The sequence below is a fragment of the Mus caroli genome, unplaced genomic scaffold, assembly GCF_978045245.1.
Source record: "Mus caroli unplaced genomic scaffold, Mus_caroli_1 scaffold_8, whole genome shotgun sequence".
NCBI classification, from domain to species: domain Eukaryota; kingdom Metazoa; phylum Chordata; class Mammalia; order Rodentia; family Muridae; genus Mus; species Mus caroli.
In genome coordinates, this window is record NW_028227263.1 from 111,254,780 (window position 1) to 111,280,140 (window position 25,361).

Sequence of the window (25,361 nt, forward strand, 5' to 3'; positions counted from 1 at the left end):
ATCACCAGAAATCCTCCGATATTCTGGATTAGGCCCGTTTCTGATATTTGGACTACCTTTTGGAGTTCGGGGAATTAGAGTTTCCTCTGGACCCAACAGTAACAAGCTTTATTTTTGTCCCTTCTAACCTCTGCTCTGTCCTGTGTTTGCAGTGCCTACAACTCTTCCTCTGACAGTCTTTGTGAAGTGTAGACAGAACAAGCTGGTGGAGATGAAAAGGAGCTGGGGCCAAATTACTAACTAGTCCTGGCCTCCCGGACAGTGTAGCTGGTTTCCCATGGCTGACTCCAGAGCTGGCTAATCAGTGCTGCCGTTCTCTGTGGCAGCCAGTGATGGATGGTGTATCCTTAGGCTTTCTTTTCAAGGAACTTGTACTGTGTTTATGGGAAATAGATTTGTTGTAGATAACTGGGGACAGTGGTGATATGACAAAGGGTACCATATATAGGCATGGAGTGGGAGGCAGGGGTGAGGAGGGGACAGGCAGGTATCATCTCAGCAGGGCCTTTGTACCTGTCTGATCTGTGAAGGTGGCATTGTCAGATACATCTGGAGTCTGTACCCTGACACAGAGCTGTCATAGGTTCCTGTCTTTGTTGTATGCTTAGTGTTCAGTGTCAGAAACAGCCATTCTCCAGCAAACAAAGTAGCAATGATATAATTAGCCTATGGTTTTTACTTAATGAAGTTGTATCTGTTTGCTGTTCCAGACCTGCCACAAAATGGGACAGTGCAGCCATCCAGTACTTTCAGAGCATTGTAAGAGGTAAGGCCAGGGTTGATATCCATGGTTGCTTACTCTTCTGTTGCCATATGTCTTAGATCCACATGCATAACTGTTGGCCCTCCTTATAGGGCCCTTAAATTACTTGAAGCCCCTTTCATGCCAGGTGTCACATTGCCTATGCCCCTGTAATTTTGCAGACGGAATTTGATGTAATTGTCAGCTGAAATAAAGAACTGTCTGGTTGTTGTAGAGGACCTTCCTCACAGTAGCAAGCCCTGCTTCTCAGATTGTTTTTTAAGTGCTAAGGGGGTACAGAGTGAGTGTGTGTCTATTTTCTTGGTCAAGCAGTTGATGAAAAGCTTCTTTTACTGAGCAAGTAGACATTTGTTGTGTAATTATCATTGCTAACTTAAAGCATCTAAGATGTCTTTAACTGTGTTGGCAACTGTAAAATACTGCCTGTAGCCTCCTCCTACGTCTTGCCAGTATTCCTATGGCTGTGCCTACCTGCTGGGACTGCTCTGGAGTATGATGGGATGTGAAAGGCCTTCATGTTGTTGGGTGCCTAATGAAACCATACTTACTTTAAATAAACGTTAATGTCAGCTTACTTGTTTGTTCATTTATTGCCATTTAGCAACTACCCAAGTGGAAGCAAAACTATGTGCTGTGGAAGAAGATACTTTTGAGGTTTACCTTTATGCAACAATAAAAAATGAAAAAGTAAGCGGAAGACATGTGGGGGTGGCGGGTAGGGTGTCTGAGTTAGGGTTCATTTTATGTCTAAGTGTTGAAATACTTATGAAGCTCAAGAGTGTGCTGGTGGCATCTTTAGGGTTTAAGTGTAGGATCATGTGATCTGAAAATAGGGGTTTTCCTTTCTGTATCTTTTTTTTTTTTCTCTTATTACTGTAGCAGAGATTCTGGGTCTATATTGAACAAGAGTAGAAAGGGTAGACCTTTTTCTTTTCCTCTTTTGAGTTAAGGACTCATTTTGTAGCCCTGGATGGCTGGGAATTCGTAGAAATCTGCCTCTCCTGCCCAAGTGCTGGGATTGAAGACATGAGCCACCGCTCCCAGCCTTATTATCTTATTCTTAACACTTTGTCGTACCTGTGAGAAGCAGACTCCTTATTAGGTACAGTTTGGTTAATGTATTAATGCCAGTACTTACAAAGTACTACCTGTATTCTGTGGGAAAGAAACTGGGTAGTACAGCAAAGATACAGTGCTAGAAAGCTGCTCTGATAATCCATCTGTCTGTCTGTCTCTCCCTCCCTTACCCCCCCCCCACCTTTGTATTCGGGTTCCCTATATCCTGACTGAGCTCATTTTTGGCAGTCTCATACAACGTTGTTTTCAAAATATATTTTTTCTTCTTATTTTTAAGTAGTAGGCCCCTCTTATAGTATGTTTTGTATCTGATAACTTACTCTTACTTTAAGTAACGAAGTATAGGTAACGGGGAGGTTCATTCATAGCAGAGAGAAAATGTATTTTGGATACACTTGGTCACAATTGCTCAGAAAAGATGTAAATCTTTTCCATTACAAAGGAGGTACAAGGATCCTCTCTTTATTCAGCCTGGCTTCTTTCACTCGGGTGAAGAATGTCATCACACATTCACGTTGCTGCATCTGTCAGTGCTCTGACCCTTATGACGAACTCTTCCTGTATGCGCCTGTATATTATGTAGTGTCTTATGGATTTTTGGCTTTGTCCAGTTAACACTCATGTAATTGTTTCCCTCTGGATGTACATGTTCCTTCTTAGGTAAACACCTAGGAGTCTAACTTCTGGGAAGAGGTGCTGAGATTTGGAAGCTGCCAAAATAATACCACTTTATGTCTTTATCATCAGTGTGGGAGATTTCACCTCTTCCATGTGTCCTCCCATGCTTGTGTTGGTCACTCTGGCATCTTATTGTGGATGGAATATACATTTCCCAAACAGCAGAGACACGTTCATGTGCTTATTTGTAATCCATGCTTTGATAGAGTATTCACGCTTTGCATGATTAGATTGTTTTTATTTTATACTGAGAGTTCTTCCTTTACAATTGTTATGAATGTGTATGTGAGTATACATGTATGTACATGGTCTTGTGTGTATAGATGCATGTGGAGGCTACTGCACAACCTTGGCTTCTTCAGGAATATTGTTCACCTCCTTTGAGACAAGGTTTCTCAGTGGCTTGAGACTCACCAATTAGGCTGGACTAGATGGGCAGCAAACTCTAGGGACCATCACCCTCTCTAGATCTGGGATTACTATCATATTCCACCATGCCTGCAGCTTTTTTATTTGAGAATCAAACTCAGGTTCTTATATTCACAAACAAGCCCTTTATCATATTTCCCCATCCTCCAAATGCTTTACTTTGGCTGTATCTCTGTCCAGTGACTTCATCCTATAGTAGTTTTGCCCCATCTCTTCATACTAAGATTTCAGTCACTGCTGTCATACCTGGCTTGAAGCATTAAGGTTTTGTTTTGTGTTGGTTTGGTTTGATTTTGGTTTTTGATTTATAGAGACTGTTTCTTTGTATAGCCCTGGTTGATCTGAACTAGTTTTGTAGACCAGCCTGGCCTTGAACTCAGAGATCTACCTGCCTCTGCTGGGATCAATGGCAACCGCCACCTTGACTCCCAGACTGGCAAAGAATTATAGAATCTAGTTTTTCCAGTTTCCCCTTTTGTTGTTAGTGGCTTCTCACTGGATCTGTGCCTTGCCAGAGTGTGTGAGCAGCCTCTTCCTCCAAGGTACGCCTTGTATTTTATGAAGCTCATTGCTATTTTCTGGTGAGGGGCTCATGAGAATCTTGGTTTCCTGCTAACATAGCAGGAACCAAGGGGTGCTTCTGTCAAACTACACTCCATAAAATAATCTCTCAGGAATTTGGGGCTGAGTTTGTACATTGTACATGCCTTGTACATTGACTGCACCCATCTGAATGGTAATTCATAAAATGTTTAAAATTTTACAGGTTTGTGTTAATGATGACCTAGTTGCAAAGAATTTTGCTTATTATGTGTCACCAATGGGGAATAAAAACCTCAATAATTTGGAGAAACCCAGGCAGCGTCTCAATTCGGTGCCCTGCTCCAGTAAGCTCAGCCCATCACTTACTCTGTGGCCAATGCTTCTACAAGGAAAAGACTATCACAGAGTGGAAAGTGAGTATTCCGTGTTCCCCCATCCTTAGCATACTGGGTTCTGTCTAAGCTCTTTCCTGCTTGAAACAGAGACTTAGACTCTGTGTTTAATGATCATAGTTTACTTCTTAGGAAATTCTGATCTTCCTGTTAACACTGGGCTACACATTCAGAAGTTCAGATAGTACATGGTTTAAAGATTTTTAACAAAATTAGGTTTTATATAGTTTTCAGACACCTAGAGATCTTTTTATTACAATTGATGCTTAGTATGGACCATAGATACAATTTCAAATGTTTTCCTCGGCTTTCAAACTTCAGTTCTTCAGGTGCCATCCTTTGCTAGGTCTCCTCCAGCGCTATAGCCTAAACAAGAGCAGAAGAAGTACGTAATGACTGATTTCTGCTTTATTATTAGTTTTGAAATACAGTACGTTCTTTCAGACTCACAGGGTTTAGATTTTCTGGCACAGTCTCTCCAGCATACACGGTGTAAGGACGTTGTCAGTGACCTAGGACCACAAGCTGCAGTGCAGGGTGAGTCCTGCCAGTTGTTTCCAGCACAAAGTCATATTCAGAGCATGCACTGCAGATTGAGCCCAGGACCTCACACAAGCCCTGCCACCAAGCTTTATTAACCCTTACTCCATTTTTGTCTGTTTAAAAGGTAGGTGCTTGGTTCTCTTTTGTTGGTTTTCAGTGGTCTTTGTCTACTTTAGACAATAGTCCTTTTTCAGATGTCCTGTTTGCAGTTATTTCCTTCTAGTGTATGGCTTGTTTTCCATTCTTTTTTTTTTTTTAAAGATTTATTTATTTATTATATGTAAGTACACTGTAGCTGACTTCAGACACACCAGAAGAGGACGCCAGATCTCATTTCGGGTGGTTGTGAGCCACCATGTGGTTGCTGGGATTTGAACTCTGGACCTTCGGAAGAGCAGTCGGGTGCTCTTACCCACTGAGCCATCTCACCAGCCCTTGTTTTCCATTCTTTTAGTGACATCCTGTCTACAGTGCTTGATTTGATTTGTCATCGTTTTTAAGGGATTTTGCATATGATTTTCATAAGACATGATGGTCCTTCATTGTCTTGAAATGCCATTTTCTAGTTTAGGCATAAGGATAGTGAGGGTCTTGTAGGATGAGCTAGGAAATGTTTCCTTTGCTTCTGACTTCTGAAGGAGACTGAGTGTTGGTATTGTGTCTTCCTTAAATGTTCGGTAGACCCATCTCGATTTAGTACCTTTGGTATGTTATTAATTATTAGTTCAATTTCTTCAAGATACATCTATCCTTGTTGCCTAGTTTTGTTTTGTTTGGGAATTTTACAGAAGTATAATTTAAAAAAAATTGTTTTAGAGCTGGGTGTGGTGGCGCACACCTTTAATCCCAGCACTTGGGAGGCAGAGGCAGGTGGATTTCTGAGTTCGAGGCCAGCCTGGTCTACAGAGTTCCAGGACAGCCAGAGCTACACAGAGAAACACTGTCTCAGAAAAACAAACAAACAAAAATTGTTTTATCTAGAACAGTGGTTTTCAACCTGTGGGTCCTGTGATAGGTGTCAGATTTATAACAGTAGCTAAATTACAGATATGAAGTAGCAACAATATCATTGTATGGCTGGGTGTTACTGCAACACAAGGAACTATATTAAAGGGTCACAGCATTAGGAAGGTTGGGAACCACTGATGTAGATGATCAAATTGTGAGCATAGAGTTGCCCATTGCACTATCTTTAAATATCTTGACATGCTTATAAACATGTAGGGAATATCTGTTATCAGCCTTTCAGTATCTGCGGGTCAGTAATCACATCCCTTCTTCCCTTCCTCTTCCTTCTTTCTCTTCATCTCCCTTTTTCCACCTGCTAAGCTAGAGCCTTAGCAATTTTGTTGCTTGTGCTGTGGGCTAAATTCTGTGTCCTCAGAATGTATAAGCTGCAGTCCTGCCCCGCAGTGAGGCTGTGTCTGCACACAGGTGTTTATGAGCAGAATTACTCAGTGATGCCGTAAGCGTGGACCTGCTCTGATTAGATACAGAGCCCTCAGCAGAGGAGAAGCAGAGGGCTTTCTCCTCAGCACTTAATGAGAAGGTAGCTCTCTGCACACCAGGAAGATAGCACTCTAGGACCCACATTGGCCAACACTTTGATCTTGGATTTGCAGCATCCGGAACTATAGGAAAATTAATTTATTTTCTTTTTTGATTAATAATTTATTATTTTTAATTTTATGTGCATTAGTGTTTTACCTGCATGTATGTGTGTGTGAGGGTGTTGAATCCCAGGGAACTGGAGGTACAGACAGGTGCAAACTGCCATGTGGATACTAGGAATTGAACCCAGGACCTCTGGAAGAGCAGCCAGTACTCTTAACTGCTGAGCCATCTCTCCAGCCCAGAAAATTAATTTCTGTTTTTTAAGAAAACTGACTCAGACTGATATATTTTGCAGTTATTTCATAGTTCTTCCATGTTTCTCTGTAAACAGTTTTTTTTCTTCTGTTTGCTTTGCCACTGGAATTTTCTATCCCAGTCTATGGATTAGGAATATAGATCCTGTCTATGAGCCCCCCTCCCCTATTTTTGTTTGTTTGGTTGGTTTTGGTTTTTTGAGGGGCTGTTGTTGTTGTTATTTTGAGACAGGGTTATTCTGTGTAGCCTTGGCTTTCCTAGAACTCACTATTGTATTATAAACTTGTAATGTTTCTTCTATATGTTATACCATAAGCTAAACATAAGCACTCCTCTATTCAAGGAAACCTAATTATTAATCCTTTAAATATCTTACTAGGAGATCAAATAATGTAGATATCTTCAGCACAGAACAGATGCAGGTATAGATCATTTGTGATCTTTTCCACTAAATCTGTGAAACCTAAATTTAAAAAGGCATGTAAAGCTCACTCAGGATGACATCCTCCAGATGCATCCATTTGCCTAGGAATTTCATGAAGTCATTGTTTTTAATAGCTGAGTAGTACTCCATTGTGTAAATGTACCACATTTTCTGTATCCAGTCCTCTGTTGAGGGACATCTGGGTTCTTTCCAGCTTCTGGCTATTACAAATAAGGCTGCTATGAACATAGTGGAGCATGTGTCCTTATTACAAGTTGGAACCTCTTCTGGGTAGATGACCAGGAGAGGAACTGTTGGATCATCTGGTAGTACTATGTCCAGTTTTCTGATGAACCACCAGACTGATTTCCAGAGTGGTTGTACAAGCTTGCAATTCCACCAGCAATGGAGGAGTGTCCCTCTTTCTCCACATCCTCGCCAGCATCTGCTGTCACCTTACCCATTCTGACTGGTGTGAGGTGGAATCTCAGGATATCATCCTGAGTGAGGTAACCCAATCACAAAAGAACACTCATGATTTGCACTCACTGGTAAGTGGCTATTAGCCCAGAAACTTAGACTTCCCAAGAAACAATTTGCAAAACACATGAAACTCAAGAAGAAGGAAGACCAAAGTGTGGATACTTTGCTACTTCTTAGAATGTAGCTGGCCTCCAACTCATAGAGATACCTCTGCCTCTGAGTGCTGGGATTAAAGGCATAAGCCACCATGCCAGGGTAGACCCTGTCCCTTGGGGAGAGTCAGTTACATTGCATAAGAATTAAGTTTGTGGAAAGAAAGAAAAGAAGAGTCTAGATACCCTCAACAGGTAGAATAGCATTAATTAACCAGAGACGTGGTCTCTGAGATCTGGCATAGGACCCAGCAACACAGTAACCATGCAGATTATATGCTTCAAGGTGGGGTTGCTGTAGCTGAGGATAGGGAGGAGGGAAGGGGTTTTGTTAGGGAAAGAATGGGAAGTTAGTTGTTTGCCTTAAAGAGCTGTGTTTGAAACTGCAGGGTCCAGTTGTCTCTGCAACTAGCTGGCTGCTTTACTTCTGCAGTCTCCAGGAGTTCTGGGACAGGGGCAGTGCTTTTCTTTGGCAATTCCCAAATATCTTGCTTCTTGGAAATTTGATCTCAGTTTAGGGCTTTGGCTTTTCTTTGGTGCGGCGGGGGGGGGGGGGGGGGTGTCCTGTATATTGTAGGAAGAGCTTGTGTTGGAGACATAATGTGGGCCTCCTTTGGAAAGTGTAGTCTGCCAAGTTGAGCAAATTATTTTTATTCTTAATAGGTTGAACTATCTACAACAATTTTTAAAAATGATTGGAATAAGATCTTTTAAAATTTCATTCATTTAGCATGCACATGTATATGTGAGTGGGCAGATATAGACCACGGAATGCTTGTGGAGGTCAGAGATCGGCTTAAAACAGTTCTCTCTTCCTGCATGTAGGACCAGGGCTCAATCTCAGGTCATCAGACTTGGCAGCAAGTGCCTTTACCTGATGAGCCATTTTGTCAGTCCCAAAGCAAGATTTTTTTTTTTTTTTTTTTTTTTTTTTTTGGTTTTTCGAAACAGGGTTTCTCTGTGTAGCTCTGGCTCTCGAGGAACTCACTTTGTAGACCAGGCTGGCTTTGAACTCAGAAATCCGCCTGCCTCTCTGCCTCTCTGCCTCTCTGCCTCTCTGCCTCTCTGCCTCTCTGCCTCTCTGCCTCTCTGCCTCTCTGCCTCTCTGCCTCTCTGCCTCTCTGCCTCTCTGCCTCTCTGCCTCTCTGCCTCTCTGCCTCTCTGCCTCTCTGCTTCTCTGCCTCTCTGCCTCTCTGCCTCTGCCTCGCCTCCTGAGTGCTGGGATTAATGGTGTGCGCCACCACGCCCAGCTCCAAAGCAAGATTCTTTTTTTTTTTTTTTCAATGCAAGATTCTTAACTTTAATTGCTACAAGTTTAATATGAAATCTGTTTGATAATTCTTGTATTGAATCTGTATAACAGTGATTTTATTATTTTTGCCCTATTTGATTCTTAACTTTAATTGCTACAAGTTTAATATGAAATCTGTTTGATAATTCTCGTATTGAATCTGTATAACAGTGATTTTATTATTTTTGCCCTATTTTACATAACTAGTTTTTAAGGTAGCTTTTTGTCACTATCTTTATTTCACAGGTAAAGCTGTAAACTATAAGGATTCCTTGACAGACTCGCCTGAAATGATGCTTGAGAAGAAGCAGCAGAGCCTCCCCTTAAAGCACATGGACAAGGTTGTATGTTTAATGCCCACTGAGTATAAAGCTCCCATGATGGACTTACCCTGTGACTAGCAAAGTGTGTGCTTTGTATTTAGAAATCCCCAGAGTAGTTTATCTATGGAAAAATGTAGTTTGTCTGTTTGTTTGCTGGAGAGGTAACCGGCTCCTCCTTGACAAGCTTTGGTTTCAGGTGAGTAGTAACCTATCTGTAAAAGTAGCAACCTAGCTTATGCTCGCTCAGCTTTTTGCACTTGGGGACAGTCAAATAATTAATTTCAGTTCTAATGTGTCTTACAGTTCTTCTGACAAAAGATAAATGAAAGCAGTTGTAGACATTTTAAACACTCGTATGAAGTGCCAGTTGCCTGCTGTTTGCCATTTGAATCTAATGATTATGTGACAGCATAACCATCCAGCTTGGACTCTCCATGTCTGTGTGTGCATAAAAACTTCTTGAATGATTGTTGATGAAAATAATTTGCATTGTATTTTGGTTCCAAAAATTATAAATCTTGCCGGGCATGGTGGCGCACGCCTTTAATCCCAGCACTCTGGAGGCAGAGGCAGGCGGATTTCTGAGTTCGGGGCCAGCCTGGTCTACAGAGTGAGTTCCAGGACAGCCAGAACTATACAGAGAAACCCTGTCTCGAAAAACTAACTAACTAACTAACTAACTAACTAACTAACTAAATCTTAAAAGTGTGCCTTTTTCTTCTTCCTTTCCCCTTCCCCCCTACCTCTTTCTACCTTCCTCTCTCTCCCTCCTTGGTTCTGTTCTTACAGTGTATTGAATCTTCTGTGTACTGGCCAACAAAAAGAGGCATAACCATATATGCTGATCCAGATGTTCCATCAGGAAGGTATGATTTGAACATTGCATTGAAAACCTCCCTTTAAAACACTTGGATAAGGTGACTGAACCTTAGGACAGTATACAGTCTTACATAGTCATCCCTTCATATTACGGTGTGGAGTTGGGGAGGCTTAGTTCTAGAACTACTAAAAGTATCAAATTCTATATACTCAAATCCAGATTTAAAAGTGTGATGAAATTTACATAAAATCTGCTTACATTCTCAAGTATATTTTAAGTCATCTCTAAATGACTTCTAATATCTAATGCAATGTAAATACTATATAAATAGTTGTTAATATGGTATTATTTAGGGAATAATGTCAAAGAAAGAAGTCTCCACGATTAATACAGGCAGTTTGTTTTTACCAAATAATTTCCAGTCTGGTTAGTTGAGTGCATGTGGAGGCCACAAATACAAAAGGTCACATGGTCAGTAAGTATGTAGAAGGTTGATGATAGCCTAGGATCCCTGCTCCCCAACCCCACCACCCAAACAACAGGGTGGTCTGGGAAAGTCTGGCTCAAAACACTCTACTTTAAAGGAAAAAAATCTTATGTAACAACTGGTTAGCTGACAACACAGTGGACCGAAAACTGATCGTGGGTCTAGAGTCCCTTTGCTGCCTAGTTGGATACAGCTGTATCATAAGGCTCACCCCATGAACAGCACAGTGGCTGTTCAGGGTGAGTAAGCACAGGCCACAGCAAGCACAGCTTAGCAGCGTACAAAGTTGGAGAAAGTCAAGAATAGTTCTCGTATTCTCCAAAGTCTCTGACTGTGCCCCTGTCCTCGTTAAGATGCACATGGTAACATCAAAGAAACCACAGGAGAGCTGTCTCAAGCTCTCTGTGGAGCTGCAGTGCCAGCTCTTTCCAGGACTGTGGGGAGTGGCTGCATGGCTGGTGTACATGTGCTCAGCCTGGGGCTGTCCTTAGTCTCCAGCATCAGTAGAGAAGTTACACATACACTCAGCATTCCAGGTACTCTTCTCCAGGTCCGTCAGGCTAGACTGGGAGTTCTGGGGAAAATTGCTGTGTGCTTTGTTTAGGTCACTTAGGGAACAAATCAGCAGCAGGAATAAGATGGTGGAGATTCCCCCTTTACACGGATCACAGGCTCACATTTCCTCTGAGTTCAGTGATGGATTTTCTTCTGGAATTTAGGACACATTGCTGATAGGGTTAGAATTACTGACATTGAATATGGTCTTGGAGCAGGACTAGAAGAAAACAGAGAGACAGAAAAACAACTAGAATTCCTCAGACTGAAGAAGGGCCCTGCCTCTCATTTCTTTGATATGCCAGAGGGGTCTTGATTAGGAGTTTTGATACATTTGCTGTGCAGTTCAGCATCTAGGCTATCCTCAGCCTGATAGAGGAAGGGCCTTGAAAGTCCTGTTTCCAGAGCTCAGTTGCTTTGGTACTCAGTTTCTAATTGTAGAAGTAAACCAGTTTCAGTAGCAGAGAGGCTATGGCCAGCACAGCATGGATTCATAGTCAGTGCTGAGCCCTGTTCTCACAGAAGCGTGTCTAGGTAGGCTAAGTGCTTCCTTACCACTACTTTTTACAAACTCCCCAGAAAATTGTTATCTTTGTGGGTTCAACAATTTGGATAAAATTTGCCGCCCAGTCCCAGCCTTGTTTTGAAGCAGTGAGTAGGATTTGTTCTTCTGTCACATATTCCTCCAAGGATGGTTTAGGGAGACTGCAGAAATATAAACAGGAAAGTATGTTGTCAGTTCAAGTCTAACTGCTTTAAACAGGATAAAACAACGTAAAAGAGAGTGCCATGTCAAATTTAAATGAAACATTTAAACTCTCAGTAGCAAGAGATGCTAGCCAAGAGACAGTGCAGTTGGGGTAAGTATTACAACTCTGAGGCTCCCAGAGAGCCTTGGGATGCTAGCTCAGGAGGAGCAGGAGGACCCGTTTTCTGTCTCCATCAGGTCTCTAGAATAGCAGGTCTTAAAGCCAGGAATCTCTGAAGCTACAGATCAGGAAGACGGAGTGGCTGAAATCTGAAGTAGTGGGTTTTGGAAGCAGAAAGCAGCTTCAGGGAAGACCTTGCTTCCACAGCCCTGCAGAGGGCAGTGAGTGTTAGAGGCTGCGGCAGGAATGAGTCCCGAGGGCTGGTAGCTCAGGGTTGCAGCCTTACTCAGTCTGTACCTGGCTAGTCTTGAAGACAGACTGATGAGCGAGCCAGCTGGGAACAGGGGTGCCTGGGGCTAGGCTGTGGGGTCTTCTCCTCTTCTTCTGTAAGATCCTAAGCAGCTCTGACTTTGAAGCCCCAGCACACTGAATTTATATAACTACCTCTTGCTCCTGATTGGTTGGATGTGAGGAGATGAGAAATAGGACCACCAGGAAAGAGATGTAGACCTGGTGGAGGGAGAAGACAGGTTCCCAGGCGGCTGCCTTTGCAGGAATAGGGAACTAGTAAGGAAACTCCTGGTCGTTCCTGGCTACTACAGCAGTCCTTGGAGGCTGCCTGCTGCTTTCTGGCTTCTTCCTTCCACCAGGGATTTCACTCTGTTTGAGTTTAGGAGCTTTTTGTTTTGTTTTGTTAGGTTTTGTGGGTTTTTGGTTTTGTTGTTGTTTGTTTTATTTTGTTTTTGTTACTGTTGTTGTTTGGTTTCTGTTTTTATTTCTTTAGCAGCTACTCCTGCTAAAGGGGTGGGCAGGGCACACAGACAAGGACAGGACCCCGACCCCCAACAATTTTTCTGTGTCTTGCAGTGGAGGCATGTGGTTTTCTCAGCAGCAGGGTCTTATGATCTAGGTTCTAGTGGGCAACCAATAGCATTGGGGATTGCCTGTATTAACTTGTGAATAAATCTCTTAATGTGTTTTGGTTTCCAGTGGGTCTAGCCAGAAGCCGAATGAGAAGCCACGGCGGTTGACTGAAAAGAAAGACTGTGACGAGAAGAACGGCTGTGTAAAGTAAGGCTGGGTTTTTTGTTTGGGCTGAATTAGTTCGTTTGCTTGGTTTTTCTTTTCCCTGACTTGAATTGTTTATTGAAATAATTGTATAAAATGATAAGCACAAATTTACCTTTAATGTTGTTGACTTCAAACCTCCATTCCCATAAAACAGTAAATATTCAGGAAGTCCCCTGTAGGTTTGTAAACTCTGCCAGGGTGGTCAGGTTAAATCCCCATCATTCTTGTGGAAGGGATCATCCTTGCCGGATTCCTGCAGGGAGGTGGGCAGGGTTTAAACAGTGCTAGCTACAGTCTTATCCATCTTACCGCTATTCATTTTGATGGGTGGTGCTTGCTTTCCTTCCCAGTTTGCTGATGTTAAATGGGTCCACCTCCTCCTCTCCCACAGCAAAGTAATGTTATTTTATTCTTGTTTAATTCACAAACTGGTTCATACCCATGCTCTGATTTTTGGGAGGCAGAGACAGGCGGATTTCTGAGTTTGAGGCCAGCGTGGTCTACAGAGTGAGTTCCAGGACAGCCAGGGCTACACAGAGAAACCCTGTCACGAAAAACAAAAAACAAAAAAAAAAAACACAAAAAAACAACAAAAAATTATTTATTCTATGTATGTGAGTACACTGTTGCTCTCTTAAGACACACCAGAAGAGGACATCAGATACCATTACAGATGTTTGTGAGCCTCCATGTGGTTACTGGGAATTGAACTCAGGACCAGTGGAAGAGCAGTTAGTGCTCTTGACCACTGAGCCATCTCTCCAGCCCCTCTGAATTTTTTTATACTAGATGCTACCAGCTTAAATAGTTACATCTTGGTAACTGACTGCTCTGTAGTTACCAGACTCACAGCTTACAATAGTTTGTGTCTGTGCTGTCTCACTGTTCTTTATCACTGTGAGGTTGCTTAGCCAGCTTCCAGAAACACCCTATGTCCTGTATGGCCTCTGACTAGTACAAGCCTCTCAGTGTACAGGAGTCAAGAATGTTGAAGGCTCGTGTGGGGCTCACCGTGAGCCTCGTGATTAATACTTCTAATGTTGGCATCCCCTCCCAGAGAAACTCTCCTGTTTAGTGGTTAACATTTTTGCTAATATACGTGATTATTTTCTTTGGAACAAAGAATTTTTTTATTATAATTTAGTTTGAACTTATAATTGAGTGAATCCTGACAAACTCTATTATTTTCATGTCTCATAAAGCCTTGTCTTACCTCCTGTCTTGCTAAGTGCTCCTTGCTTGGTCCCAACTGAAGGAAAAAGATACAACAGTTGTTTGTTATCTGCTGTACATTCCAGGGAGCTGAAGAAAATCCGTGTCCTAGATATAGTATTTCTATTGTGTGGCCAAAAGCAAGCTGGGAAGGAAAGGTTTGGTTTATTTGGGTTCCTACACTTCCACATTCTAGTCCATCATTGAAAGAAGTCAGGACAGAAACTTAAAACAGGCTGCTGCCTGGATGCAGGAGCTGATGCAGAAAACTGAGGAGGGGTACTGCTTAGTGGCTTGCTCACCATAGATTGGTCATAGACTGCTTTCTTATAGAACCCAGGACCACCAACCTAGGGGTGGCATCACCCAAAATGGGTTAGTCCTCCCCCATCAATCACTGATTAAGAAAATGCCCTATAGCCAGATCTTATGGAGACATTTTTCTCAACTGAGATTCCCTCCTTTTTGATAAATCTTGCTCGTGTCAAGCTGACATAAAGCTATCCAGCACAGGCAATAAGGCACTGAGTACCAGTGACATCAGTGACACCTTACCATGCTACTCCAAGGCTGTTAAACCAGATCCCTAGAATCCTGGACTCTATCTATAGTAATCACCCTGTAGCCTATGCCAGGAAAGGAAACTACCAGAAGACTTTCAAAGATTATTTCAAAACCATTGACCTAAAACCCAACTGAAAAAGGGACTATTCATGAAAAATAGTAGCTCTTGAATCCATAAGCCCTGTGAGGATGACTTGAAACAGAGCGTGTGGCAGGTAAGATGGCTCACTGGGTAAAGGTGCTTAACACCAAACCTAATCATGAGTTCAATCCCAGCTCCTATATGGATGGAAAAACTGACTACCTCAAGTAGTTCTTTGACTTCCACACCTGCATGGACGTACACACACAAAAATCATACTTGTAGAGGTTTTGTTTGTTTGGCTTGGTTTTATGTTTTGGGGACAGAATAGCTGTATATAGCTCTGGCTATCCTGGAACTCACTCTGTAGACCAGGCTGACCTGGAACTCACAGAGATCCCCTTGTCTCTGCATCCTGAGTGCTGGGATTAAAGGCATGCACCACCACTCCCCTGCTACATGTATATTTTTAAAGGCTTAGGACTGGTGAGATGTTTCAGCAAACAGAGTTTCTTGCTGCCAGTCTGAGTTGGGTCCCTAAGACCCACATGGTAGAAGGAGAAAAGCAACTTCTACCAACTGTCTACTAAATTATACCTGTATACTTACATGTATGCACATGCACATAAATGTTTTTAAAAGTTATGAAATGTTTTTTAACACACAAAATGGGTTGGGGAAATGGCTGAGCAATAAAGCAATTACCATGCAAGCGAGAGTGTAGAAACTTGGATTCTCAGAACCCATGTAAATGCTGAATGGACATGGTAGTGCTCCTTTAATTCCAGCCTCAAAAGATGGAAATATGGAGTTCCTGGTGCAAGCTGGCTTTGTGACTACCTCAATTGGTGAGCTGTGGGTTTGGCTGAGAGATCATGCCTCAAAGACAATTCCTGTTACCAACCTCAGCCTCCCCACAAATTCAAACACACACATACATATACACACATACATACCACACATAAACATAAAGAAAAAAACCAGATAAATCTCAAATTACAAAACACAAAGGGAGCCAGGCGTGGTGGCACACGCCTTTAATCCCGGCACTCTAGAGGCAGAGGCAGGCGGATTTCTGAGTTCCAGGTCAGCCTGGTCTACAAAGTGAGTTCCAGGACAGCCAGGGCTACACAGAGAAACCCTGTCTCGAAAAAACAAAAAACAAAAAAACCCCACCCACCCCAAAAAAAAAACAAAAACAAAAAAACCACAATGGGAATGGTGATTAGCAGAGAGGAAATTTACATAGCCTTCAACATGCCTAACCCATACCAAAGTTAGAATGTGATTTCAGTATAAGACACTGCTCAGGGATCCTACCTACTAATAGCAAAACTACAAAGCAGACCATCTAGTCTTGGCATGCAACTGTGAGGTCACCAGATCATAGCCATTCTCCATGTACTCCCCAGGGCTCATCTAAACAGTACGAATGAAGAGGGAGAAACCACAGTGTCCCCCAACCCTATTTCCTCCCAAATGATCTAAGAAGAGGTACTAAAGGAAAAAAGAGTTAGGCAATGATATGACCAAGAAGAAAGATTTGAAATGGCCCTGAAGCACTCTGATTGAGCCAACCATAGTGAATGATATTACCAATCAAGCAGCTGTGTAATTTAAGAAAGGTGGCCACAGTTAGCAAGAGGAGCTTTATGAGCAGTTATCCAAATGGAGTGAGCCAAGAAGCCCTACCAACAGATTGCCAGAGCTTCCGCTCAAACTGAGAGTTGCATTTCAAAGAAGAAAAGTACAGGGTGCCATCCAATTCTCAGCAAATCTCTGGCAGAGCTTTGAACCACACGTGCTCAAGAAGCTGCCAGCTGTCAGTGAAAATCCTGAAAGAGTAAGAGATACTGCCTCCATCAACCAGACTCGCCTTTGAAAAGAGGAAGAACTAGGGCAAAAGATATTTCCAGAAGACACTACTCCTAGGACATGAAGTCCTCTGTATAGAAGCCATAAAACACCCCAAGAGGTGCCAAACAACACAACTGAGCTGCTTGCTGCATCAGGTTCTTGGAGCTTGAGATGATGTACAAGGTCTTCGAGAATATATCCACAAGGAGTCAGCCTTCATCAAGGGAATGCAGCAAGTAGCACTTTCATGGCTTCTGCTTTAGTTCATGCCTCCAGGTTCCTACCTTGCTTTCCCTCAAAGACTATGACATGGGTTGTGTAAGCCAAATAAAAATAAGCCCTTTCCTTTCCAAGTTGCTTTTGGTTAGTGTTTTATCACAGTGGTAGTAACCCAAGTTACCATCCCCCATAACCAGAAAAGGAGTACCTAGGATCAGCATCACTGTCTGAAGGCTTGTGGAGCTATGCGCACTGTTTCTGGTTAGAGTAATGAAGGAAGACTAAAAGATGCCTTTTCCTACAAGATTCCTGCCTTTGAGGGACCCAGCCAGCCTTCTCAGTTGGAGGTCATGGCTTCATTTCCTGTTTGTCATGCTAATGTTCAGCCAGATGTGTTTCTTAGACCCATGCCCTTCACATCACTCCATCACCCAATAGTAGGCCATCATACCCATTCTGAACTGCATGCCACCCGTTCTTTTGTTGTGGGTGATAGAAGTATGTGGGATCCATAGGCAGAGTAGAGATCCATACAGCAGTGTTGTATGCCACTCACTATTCCTGGGGAGGCATGGACCAATAACCGTTTACTTCAGCCAGGAAACCAACAACAGACATAATATAGATAAAAACAAAATCCAACTTTTACAACCTGGTGAGTTGAATGGGGTCTCCTGTCTGAGCTGAAATGACTCAAGACAACCAAATCACGCAAAGCCCATCCCAGCATTGCTAACAGTTCCTAAACCCTGGAAACCTGGATCCCACTACAAAACCTGCAGGTAGCTCGACAGGTTAGAGAGCGTCTCAGCAATCCATACAACTTACATATGCTTGAGGAGGGGAGCGTAGTGTATCTGACAACTTTGGGGGATTTCTGAAGCCTTTGAGTTGTTTACTTTCTGAATTTAAGGAGTGTTCCTGAAAGATGGAGTATTTCTGCTTCCCAGAAAACTCCCTTTGGTTTCCTCTGCCTATAAAAGTTTTGTGTCCTGGAGCTTCCTTCCTACTGTTTCAACTCCTCTGTGTCTTCTTTCAACTGCCTGTGTCTTCTGCGTTCCTCCAAAATGAAGGTTTTAGTCTGTGAGGAGCTGCAACATAGCAGACAGATCTCTTTAGGGGTTTTAGGTGTTGAGTTGAGAGCCTACTCTGTTCCTCGGGGGGCCTCTGAAGAGACCAAGAGCTTCATGTTGGGCCTAGAGTATAGTTAAAGCTTCTTACCACCTTCATCAGCCAACCTGGGGATATGGGAGGTGAGATTCCACAGAGGCTTGTTGGTAGTGGCTGATTTTGAAAATCTGTAGCATTATTTTGAAAAAAGATTTTAACACTGAGACTAGATGTACTGGGGACTACTTTGATAATAGGTTAAAATATCTGGTATGGGTGTAGGAGAGTGGATGGCTTGCCTTTCAGTGAGTAAGACAGCGTGAGAGATCACATACCTGCTGTACTGGTGTGCCTCTAGCCAACAGGAGAGTATTACCCACATTTAGGGTTTCTCTACCATCAGTTGCAGTGCAATATGCTGATTGCATCATAATGCCTTCTAGGCACACCAGGGTTGTGCTTTATTAATGTCCTAGGATTTTCTCAAACCAATCAAGTTGGAAGTTAAGATGAACCGTGGTGTCATGTCCCTTTTCATATATGTGACTTCTTCTGAGAGACTCCCTCAAACCAGCAACGCTGCCTGGCAGAATCAGAGACAGATGAGCTATCTGGAAGGGATGCTCTCTAACCTGTCGAGCTGCCTGCAGGTTTTGTAGTGGGATCCAGGTTTCCAGGGTTTAGGAACTGTTAGCAATGTTGGGATGGGCTTTGCGTGCTTTGGTTATCTTGAGTCATTTCAGCTCAGACAAGAGACCCCATTCAACTCACCAGGGTGTAAATTGTTCAGTTTTCTTAATGGCACTAATCGTGTTGGGATGTATTGTTGCTAGTCTTGATGCTGCATTTCTGTTCTTTTTGTCTTCCTAAGGGCAGAGGCTTTTCTCACTGCTGTATTCTAGGGCCTAGTGAGCCAACCAGGGTTCTTTAGTGTATAGACTCCACTCTGCTGCAGCCCAACTGCGTCTGAGCAGCGTTCCATTGCACATTTCATTTACTCATCGGCTGAGAGAGAGGAAGGTCTTGTAGCTTTTGCATTAAAAAAAATTGAGTCAAGCAGTGTTGGTGCATGCCTTTAATCTCAGCATTCAGGAGGCAGAGGCAGGCAGATCTCTGTGAGTTTGAAGCTAGCCTGGTCTGCTTACCAAGTTCCAGGCCAGCCAGGGATGCATAGAGAAACCCTGTCCTGAAAACAAAACAAAACAAAACAATACCCCAAACAACCAAACAAACAACCGAAAAAACAAAAACAACAATCACACACACATAAAAAAAAGTCTGTAGGCATGAATGGGGTTTCAGGAAAGAATGTGGTTCACTATGTGACCACCACACTTCTCAGAGAATAGTGTGACTTCTCTGCTGCTCTCACCAGTCCTTACCCATATTGAGGAGTGAGTGGGTCTGGGTATAAAGAAAAGCACTTTCAAATTACTTCTTTTTTGCATTAGCAGAGTACAAGTCCTCATCTTGTATTTTCCGACTACAAAATAAATCTGATAATTAGACCAGTGGTTTTGACTTTAGCTGCCCCCCCCCTTTGTTTTTTCGAGACAGGGTTTCTCTGTGTAGCCCTGGCTGTCCTGGAACTCACTTTGTAGACCAGGCTGGCCTCGAACTCAGAAATCCACCTGCCTCTGCCTCCCGAGTGCTGGGATTAAAGGCGTGCACCACCACCGCCCGACAGCTGGGCCCCTTTTTAAACACTGTGTAGGACATTGGTTATAGGGGTAGCAGCCCATATGCCAGCCCAGGTTTTGAATGGGATACAGGAAACTGGTGTGACCCCCATTGTCCTTGCATGGTAGTAAAGCTAGCAAGACAGAGCACAGTGTTTTCCAACTGTGTCTCCCTTCACAGGGGAAGAGTTAAGCAGGATTGCCCTGGGAGAAATGTTAACTACTTACTTCTTCCAGTTGTCCTTTAAACTGTTTTACAGATTACTGCAGTTTCTAAATCCTGATCCTTTGAGAGCTGATGGGACCTCTGACCTGCACCAGGTATTACAGACTCTAAGAATAGAAGATGAAAGCAGAGAAACCCCTAGTGGTATTAACACTCCTTTCTCCCTTCAGGCTGCCTTAGGTGGGTTTTCCCCAAGTCATGGCTTTTGGAGAATGTAGAGAGCCACTGCTGTAGTGCCTGTGTTTTATTAGGGGAACAAATGATCTTTAATTTGGGTGGTTGTGTATGTTTTCCAGTAAGCATGTATTCCTAGGTGTTTACACTATGATCTACAAGAAAACACCGTTTTCTTCTTGGTAAAGTCCTTAATACTCTTCTGCCTACTGAAGGAAGGCCTGGCTGTTGTTGTCTAATGTCTTGCTGGTTAGTTGCAGAAGGTGAAGCTGGGCACACTGCAGCCTGGGGTGGTGCTCCGGAACAGGATCGAGCCCTGCCTAACCCTGGAGAAATCACCTCTGTCGGCGGACCTGAAGAAGGTGAACATGTTCTTAAAGCCAGACTCCTGAGAACATGCCAGCCCTTTCCAACACAGAGTGTTGCTTTGTTTTGCTTTGTCTGTTCTGTTCTAAGAGTGACAGGGATGGAATCCAGGGCTTTGCACATCCTGGGCATGCATTCATCACTGAACCATACCCCAATCCCATAGGAGGATTTTAAATAAACACTTCTAAGGCTACATTGCAGAATTCTTTTTTTTTTTTTTTAAAGATTTATTTATTATATATAAGTACACTGTAGCTGTCTTCAGACACTCCAGAAGAGGGCGCCAGATCTAGTTGCGGATGGTTGTGAGCCACCATGTGGTTGCTGGGATTTGAACTCTGGACCTTCGGAAGAGCAGTCGGGTGCTCTTACCCACTGAGCCATCTCACCAGCCCCTGAAATTGCTTCTGAAATTCTCTTAAAATATTTTGTGATTTATTTCTCATGTATTTGAAACTTCCCAGAAGATTAATTTTTTTTATAGAAAAGCCCATTGTGCAACAGTTGATCCTGTTCTGAAGTAAGTTTTCTTTTTTCTTTCCTTCCTTTCCTTTCTCTCTCTCTCTCTCTCTCTCTCTCTCTCTCTCTCTCTCTCTCTCTCTCTCTCTCTCTCTCTCCACAATTTCTCTGTGTAGTCCTGACTGTTCTGGAACTCACTGTATACCAGGCTGGCCTTGAACTCAGAACTGCCAGCTTCTGTCTGCATCCTGAGTAATGGGACTAAAGGTGTGTGCCACCACCACCCAGCTTTTCTGAAGAAAATTTTCAGATGGGCTTTGGAGGGAGGTTAGAACACATTTCTAGGACTGTTGTGACAGTTGTTTGTTTGCCCGTCCTTTTCAAAAATTCCACTACAACCTAGAGACTGTCTTTTGGTAAATCAGTTGTACATACTTATGTCTCCTTCCTGATTTTGAAGAAAAAGCTAAGATTTGTTTTTGTATAATAGAAACTCAAACCACAAGAGTGAACAGAATGAGAGGAGGTTGTGAGGCCTTAAGTAGGGAAGAGATTTTACAGCGTGTAAGAAGGCAGGAAACAGCCAACATCTGCTTGTTGATTGATTTTTGTTGTTGTCATTTTGGGTTTGTTTCCTGGGACAGGGTTTCTCTGTGTCCTGGAACTCACTCTGTAGACCAGGCTGGTCTTGAACTCACAGAGATCCTCCAGCCTTTGTCTCCAAAAATCTGGAATTAGAAGCTTTTTTGTTTGTTTGTGTTTGTTTGTTCTTTTTGGGTTGGGGGGGAGTTAGTGGGGTTCAAGTCTATTTCTTGAATGTGCCCTACCAGTGTGTATTATTCTAAGTGGGAGATAACTAGAGTCACTTTCTGGAGAGAGTTTCATACCGTTTAAAACTGTCCCAGTCAAAATTGCCTGCCTGCCAGCCTGTCTTCCTGCAGTGTTAGGATTCGTGATGACAGGATTTGCCTCATCATCTGATCTGCTTGTCAGGACAGTGTCTCTCTTCAGTGTGAACCAACTGCTGACTGTAGACATTCTGACGACAACCCTTCACCTAAGAAAGGAGAAACCAAAGCAAACTCTGTGCAGGGAGTAGAGACTGCGAGAAAGTAGGTATCAATGGGTGCAAATCTATGGGCCTGCACTCCCAGCGACTCGGGAGGCTGGAACACAGGATTCCTTGAGCTCAGGACTTTGGAGTCGGCATGGGCAGCATAATGAGACTTGATTTCTAACAAAGAAACTATTCCCAGAGATACAAGAAGATATTGCATCCATTTAACAGCAACAAGGTTTTTTTGTTTGTGTTTCTGCTTTTGGGTGCAGGGACTTCCTTTCAGCTGGACCAGGATCTTGCCATAATTGAACATAGTGACAAACACAAAGGGAGAGGAGGAACCCTTGCTTGCTGGCTGTGTCCCTAGCTGTTACTCACTCACTGATGTTCTTCAGGTCTCAAGCAAGGAAGCAGCTGTGCTGTGACCACATCTCCAAATCTACAGGAAGGCTGATGTTGAAGGCATCAAGGGAAGGGGTACTGTTCATAAGGGAATGCTCCATGAATATTACCACAGCAATCCACTTGGCATGCTATTGGCATTGTTGTAAACAAGCATGGTTCATGTCAAGAGAATCAGTATGTGTCTTGATTGAACATACATTCTAGAGAGCTGACTGAAACATGTACAGGAAAATAAGGGGCAAAGGAAGCCAGAGATGAGTGCATCTGGGTTCAGCTGGGGCTCCTGCCTACACCAGCCAGAGAAGTACTTTGTAAGAGCTAACAGAAGAGCTGAGCTGCTGGATCTGTTCCCTGTGGATTCATGGCCTAATGTACAAGAAGAAAAGGACCAGACCTAGACTTTAAACGGGGAACTGATGTAGTTTATACCTGCAATCGCAGTTCTTGGGAGGTTAGAAGCAGGAAGAACAATTCATGGACAGTTAGAGTTATATGAAACCCTCTCAACACACACAAAGTTGAAGGACAGGAACATTGAGAAACCAAAGAGAAAGAAGTAACAAAAGCATCTTGATAAGCAGCAGGTGTGAGGTATGAAGATCAAGTGAATGGAGAGAACAAAGATGAAAGAATATAAAGTCTTGAGTTTAACTTAAGGTCTGAAAAATCAGATGGCTAGATAAAAGGAGGTTCTCCGAGGAGGGACAGTGAACATTTTGTGGACCCAAGTGACATGAATTCCCATGTTGACAGTCCCTAACTAGCACAAATGGACAGACTTTAGATAAGCACATGGCTTTGACCTGTCTGAACTCAGATACAGAGGTCATGAAAGTTGCTATGGAAGAAATAATCCCACCAGAGGTCAGGTTCAGAATGACCTCAGACTTGTACCCAGTTGCTGTAGGGTTCTTGGACTTGAGCATTTGGTCATTCCAGCCCTACAAACAGGTCTATACTTGGGTTCTCAGTGAACTGTGTGGGGAGAAATAGGTTTTCAGGTTTTTAAAATCTCAAGAAAATGTACTTCCTCTATCCCATGTCCAAAAACTACTGAAGTCTCTTTTCCACAAGAGTGTCAAGAAAGAAGATCAGTGAGCTGCAGGCAGAGGAACAAGCTGCGACGACATGGCCCCTCAGCTCAGCTGGAAGCTCAGGGCTTTGGGAAGGAGGGTAGCATAGAAAATTCAGTATCTTTTTGGGAAATTGTACTTTTGGTCGCAGACTTCTGAAACATTCTGGTTTTAGTGATAGGTGAAGAGAATAATATGCCAATAAAAGCATGTGTTTTTAAAAGATTAAGGTAGGTAAGGTGGCTTGTGTCTATAATCCCAGCACCTGTGGAAGCTGTGGCAAGAGGATGAAGAGTTTGGGGCTGGCTCTACAGTCTAGAGCACTTGTTGCTCTTGCAGAAGACCCAGTTTGGGTTGCAGCACCCACATGGTGGCTCAGAATTGTCCAATTCCAGTGGATCTTGTGACCCTCTTCTGACATGAACATGGTGCACAAGCAACACATGCAGCCGGAACACCCATTCATATGGGAAAAAAGGTCTGGGGCTAGCCTGGCAAGATCCTGTCTCAAAAATCAAATGAGGAATAGTTTTACAAATGAGGCAGATGGGCTGACAGATTATTGAGGGACTAGGAGACAAAGCCTTGTTACAGTATGCTTTAGTCATCTGGTTGGGGCTGGCTACTCAGTAGACCTTTTAATAGGTTCAGAGAACCAATAGTTTTAAAATAGGGACTTGATACTTGGGAAGAAGCATCCATGCAAACAGAATTCATATTAGGTCTTGGGAGAATACCAGAATAAGCCATGTGTGTCCTACTGGTGACAGTGAGGTGCATGGAGCTCTGAGATGGAAGGTTTTCTCTGTCATTTATGTCTTTCTTTTCTCCTCTTCCCCCCCCCCCCCACCCCACCATCTTCTCTGTAGGCTCTTCAAAGAAACAAGTTCCCAGGACCCAGCCACACCGCATCTTACTCCTGGCCTCCTATTGCACGTGGCTGTGATATGGTTGTCATTTCTCACTGTGGGAATGACCCCTTGTTGTACCTGCCACCGCTGCTTACGATTTTGCAGATGGGGGGCTGCTACAAGTCATTACCAAGTAGAAATGGAGTAAGTTGGAGATCATTTTTGAAATGGATTAAATGTTTGTTTTCAAATGACACATCCATGTTTGTTTGGTTAAAAAAAAAAGATTATATTACTCAAAATTTCCCAAACCAATAAAATAGAAGCTGAATTATCAGCCTGGCTTGGTGGCACAGGCCTGTTTTTCCAATATCTGAGGCATAGGATTACAAGTTTGAGGCCAGCCTGAGCTACATAGTGGATTTGAGGTTAGCCTGGGATACACATTAAGACTGTATTTGAACAGATAAATCTGAATTATTAAAAGTAGCCTTTGCTTTCTTAGTATTATTTGTGTCACAAAGTCCCTGGTGACTCTTCTGTGGCCCATCCATGGGCCCCAGCTGGACCCTCGAGTCGTGGCTTTTAGAGTTGAATACAGAGTCTGTAAAATGATCTCAGCATAATTCATAGAATTGTCACCGCAGCCGCATGAGATGGTCAGGCCATATCTTGTGACTGTGTCACATGAGAACATTGGTGCATGGGGGGCTGCTGGCTTAACTGACCAGTGGTGAGTATGTGATTAGAAGTTCCTTTTCTGTTGTAATTCTCCATGCTGTGATTGGTAGCACACCACAATGTTTAGTAATCTTTCCCCATGGTTATGAAAGGAGCGAAATGGGACATAAGGACAAACTGGTGGTGGGTAGTGCTTCACTGGGTTTTGGCTATCTAGAGAACAGTTGTTATAAAATGTTCATCCCAGAACGTGGCACAAAAGATGCAGTACAGAAGGACCCACCATGCACCATAAAGCACGTGTGACAAGGATGCGTGCTCAGAGTTTAAGCATACTGGGTTTTGTGTTTTTGTTGTTTGTTTTTCCTAATCCTACCATGCATGCAGTATGATGATTTATCTTTGAAATTTATACTGGCTATGCATTGACTATGTATTTACACTCCTAAATTAGGTTAGCAAGTACCTGAGCCCAGCTGATAGTGGGAGTGCCATTTTGTGCTGAGGCAGGGCCCCAGCTGTGACATCTAGCCCTTACTTCTGTGTCTCCTGTTTTCTCCTTGCCTCCCTT

The 25,361-nt window shown here is 43.1% G+C and overlaps 1 protein-coding gene across 3 annotated transcripts in view; it reads left to right on the forward strand.

Moving 5' to 3' along the window:
- Positions 1 to 25,361, forward strand: part of Tdrd12 (tudor domain containing 12) — an 84,423-nt gene that overhangs the window by 26,662 nt on the left and 32,400 nt on the right. For 2 of the 3 annotated variants that reach the window (XM_021169021.3, XM_021169020.3), the window contains exons 5-13: positions 711 to 766; positions 1,365 to 1,450; positions 3,714 to 3,903; positions 8,891 to 8,985; positions 9,757 to 9,833; positions 12,689 to 12,769; positions 19,753 to 19,813; positions 20,147 to 20,254; positions 24,128 to 24,313. In XM_021169021.3, the coding sequence (XP_021024680.1) occupies positions 711 to 766; positions 1,365 to 1,450; positions 3,714 to 3,903; positions 8,891 to 8,985; positions 9,757 to 9,833; positions 12,689 to 12,769; positions 19,753 to 19,813; positions 20,147 to 20,254; positions 24,128 to 24,313 (940 nt within the window). Of the gene's footprint in view, positions 1 to 710; positions 767 to 1,364; positions 1,451 to 3,713; positions 3,904 to 8,890; positions 8,986 to 9,756; positions 9,834 to 12,688; positions 12,770 to 19,752; positions 19,814 to 20,146; positions 20,387 to 24,127; positions 24,314 to 25,361 lie in introns of those variants that run through there. The other variant, XM_085841878.1, reaches the window with a different exon arrangement.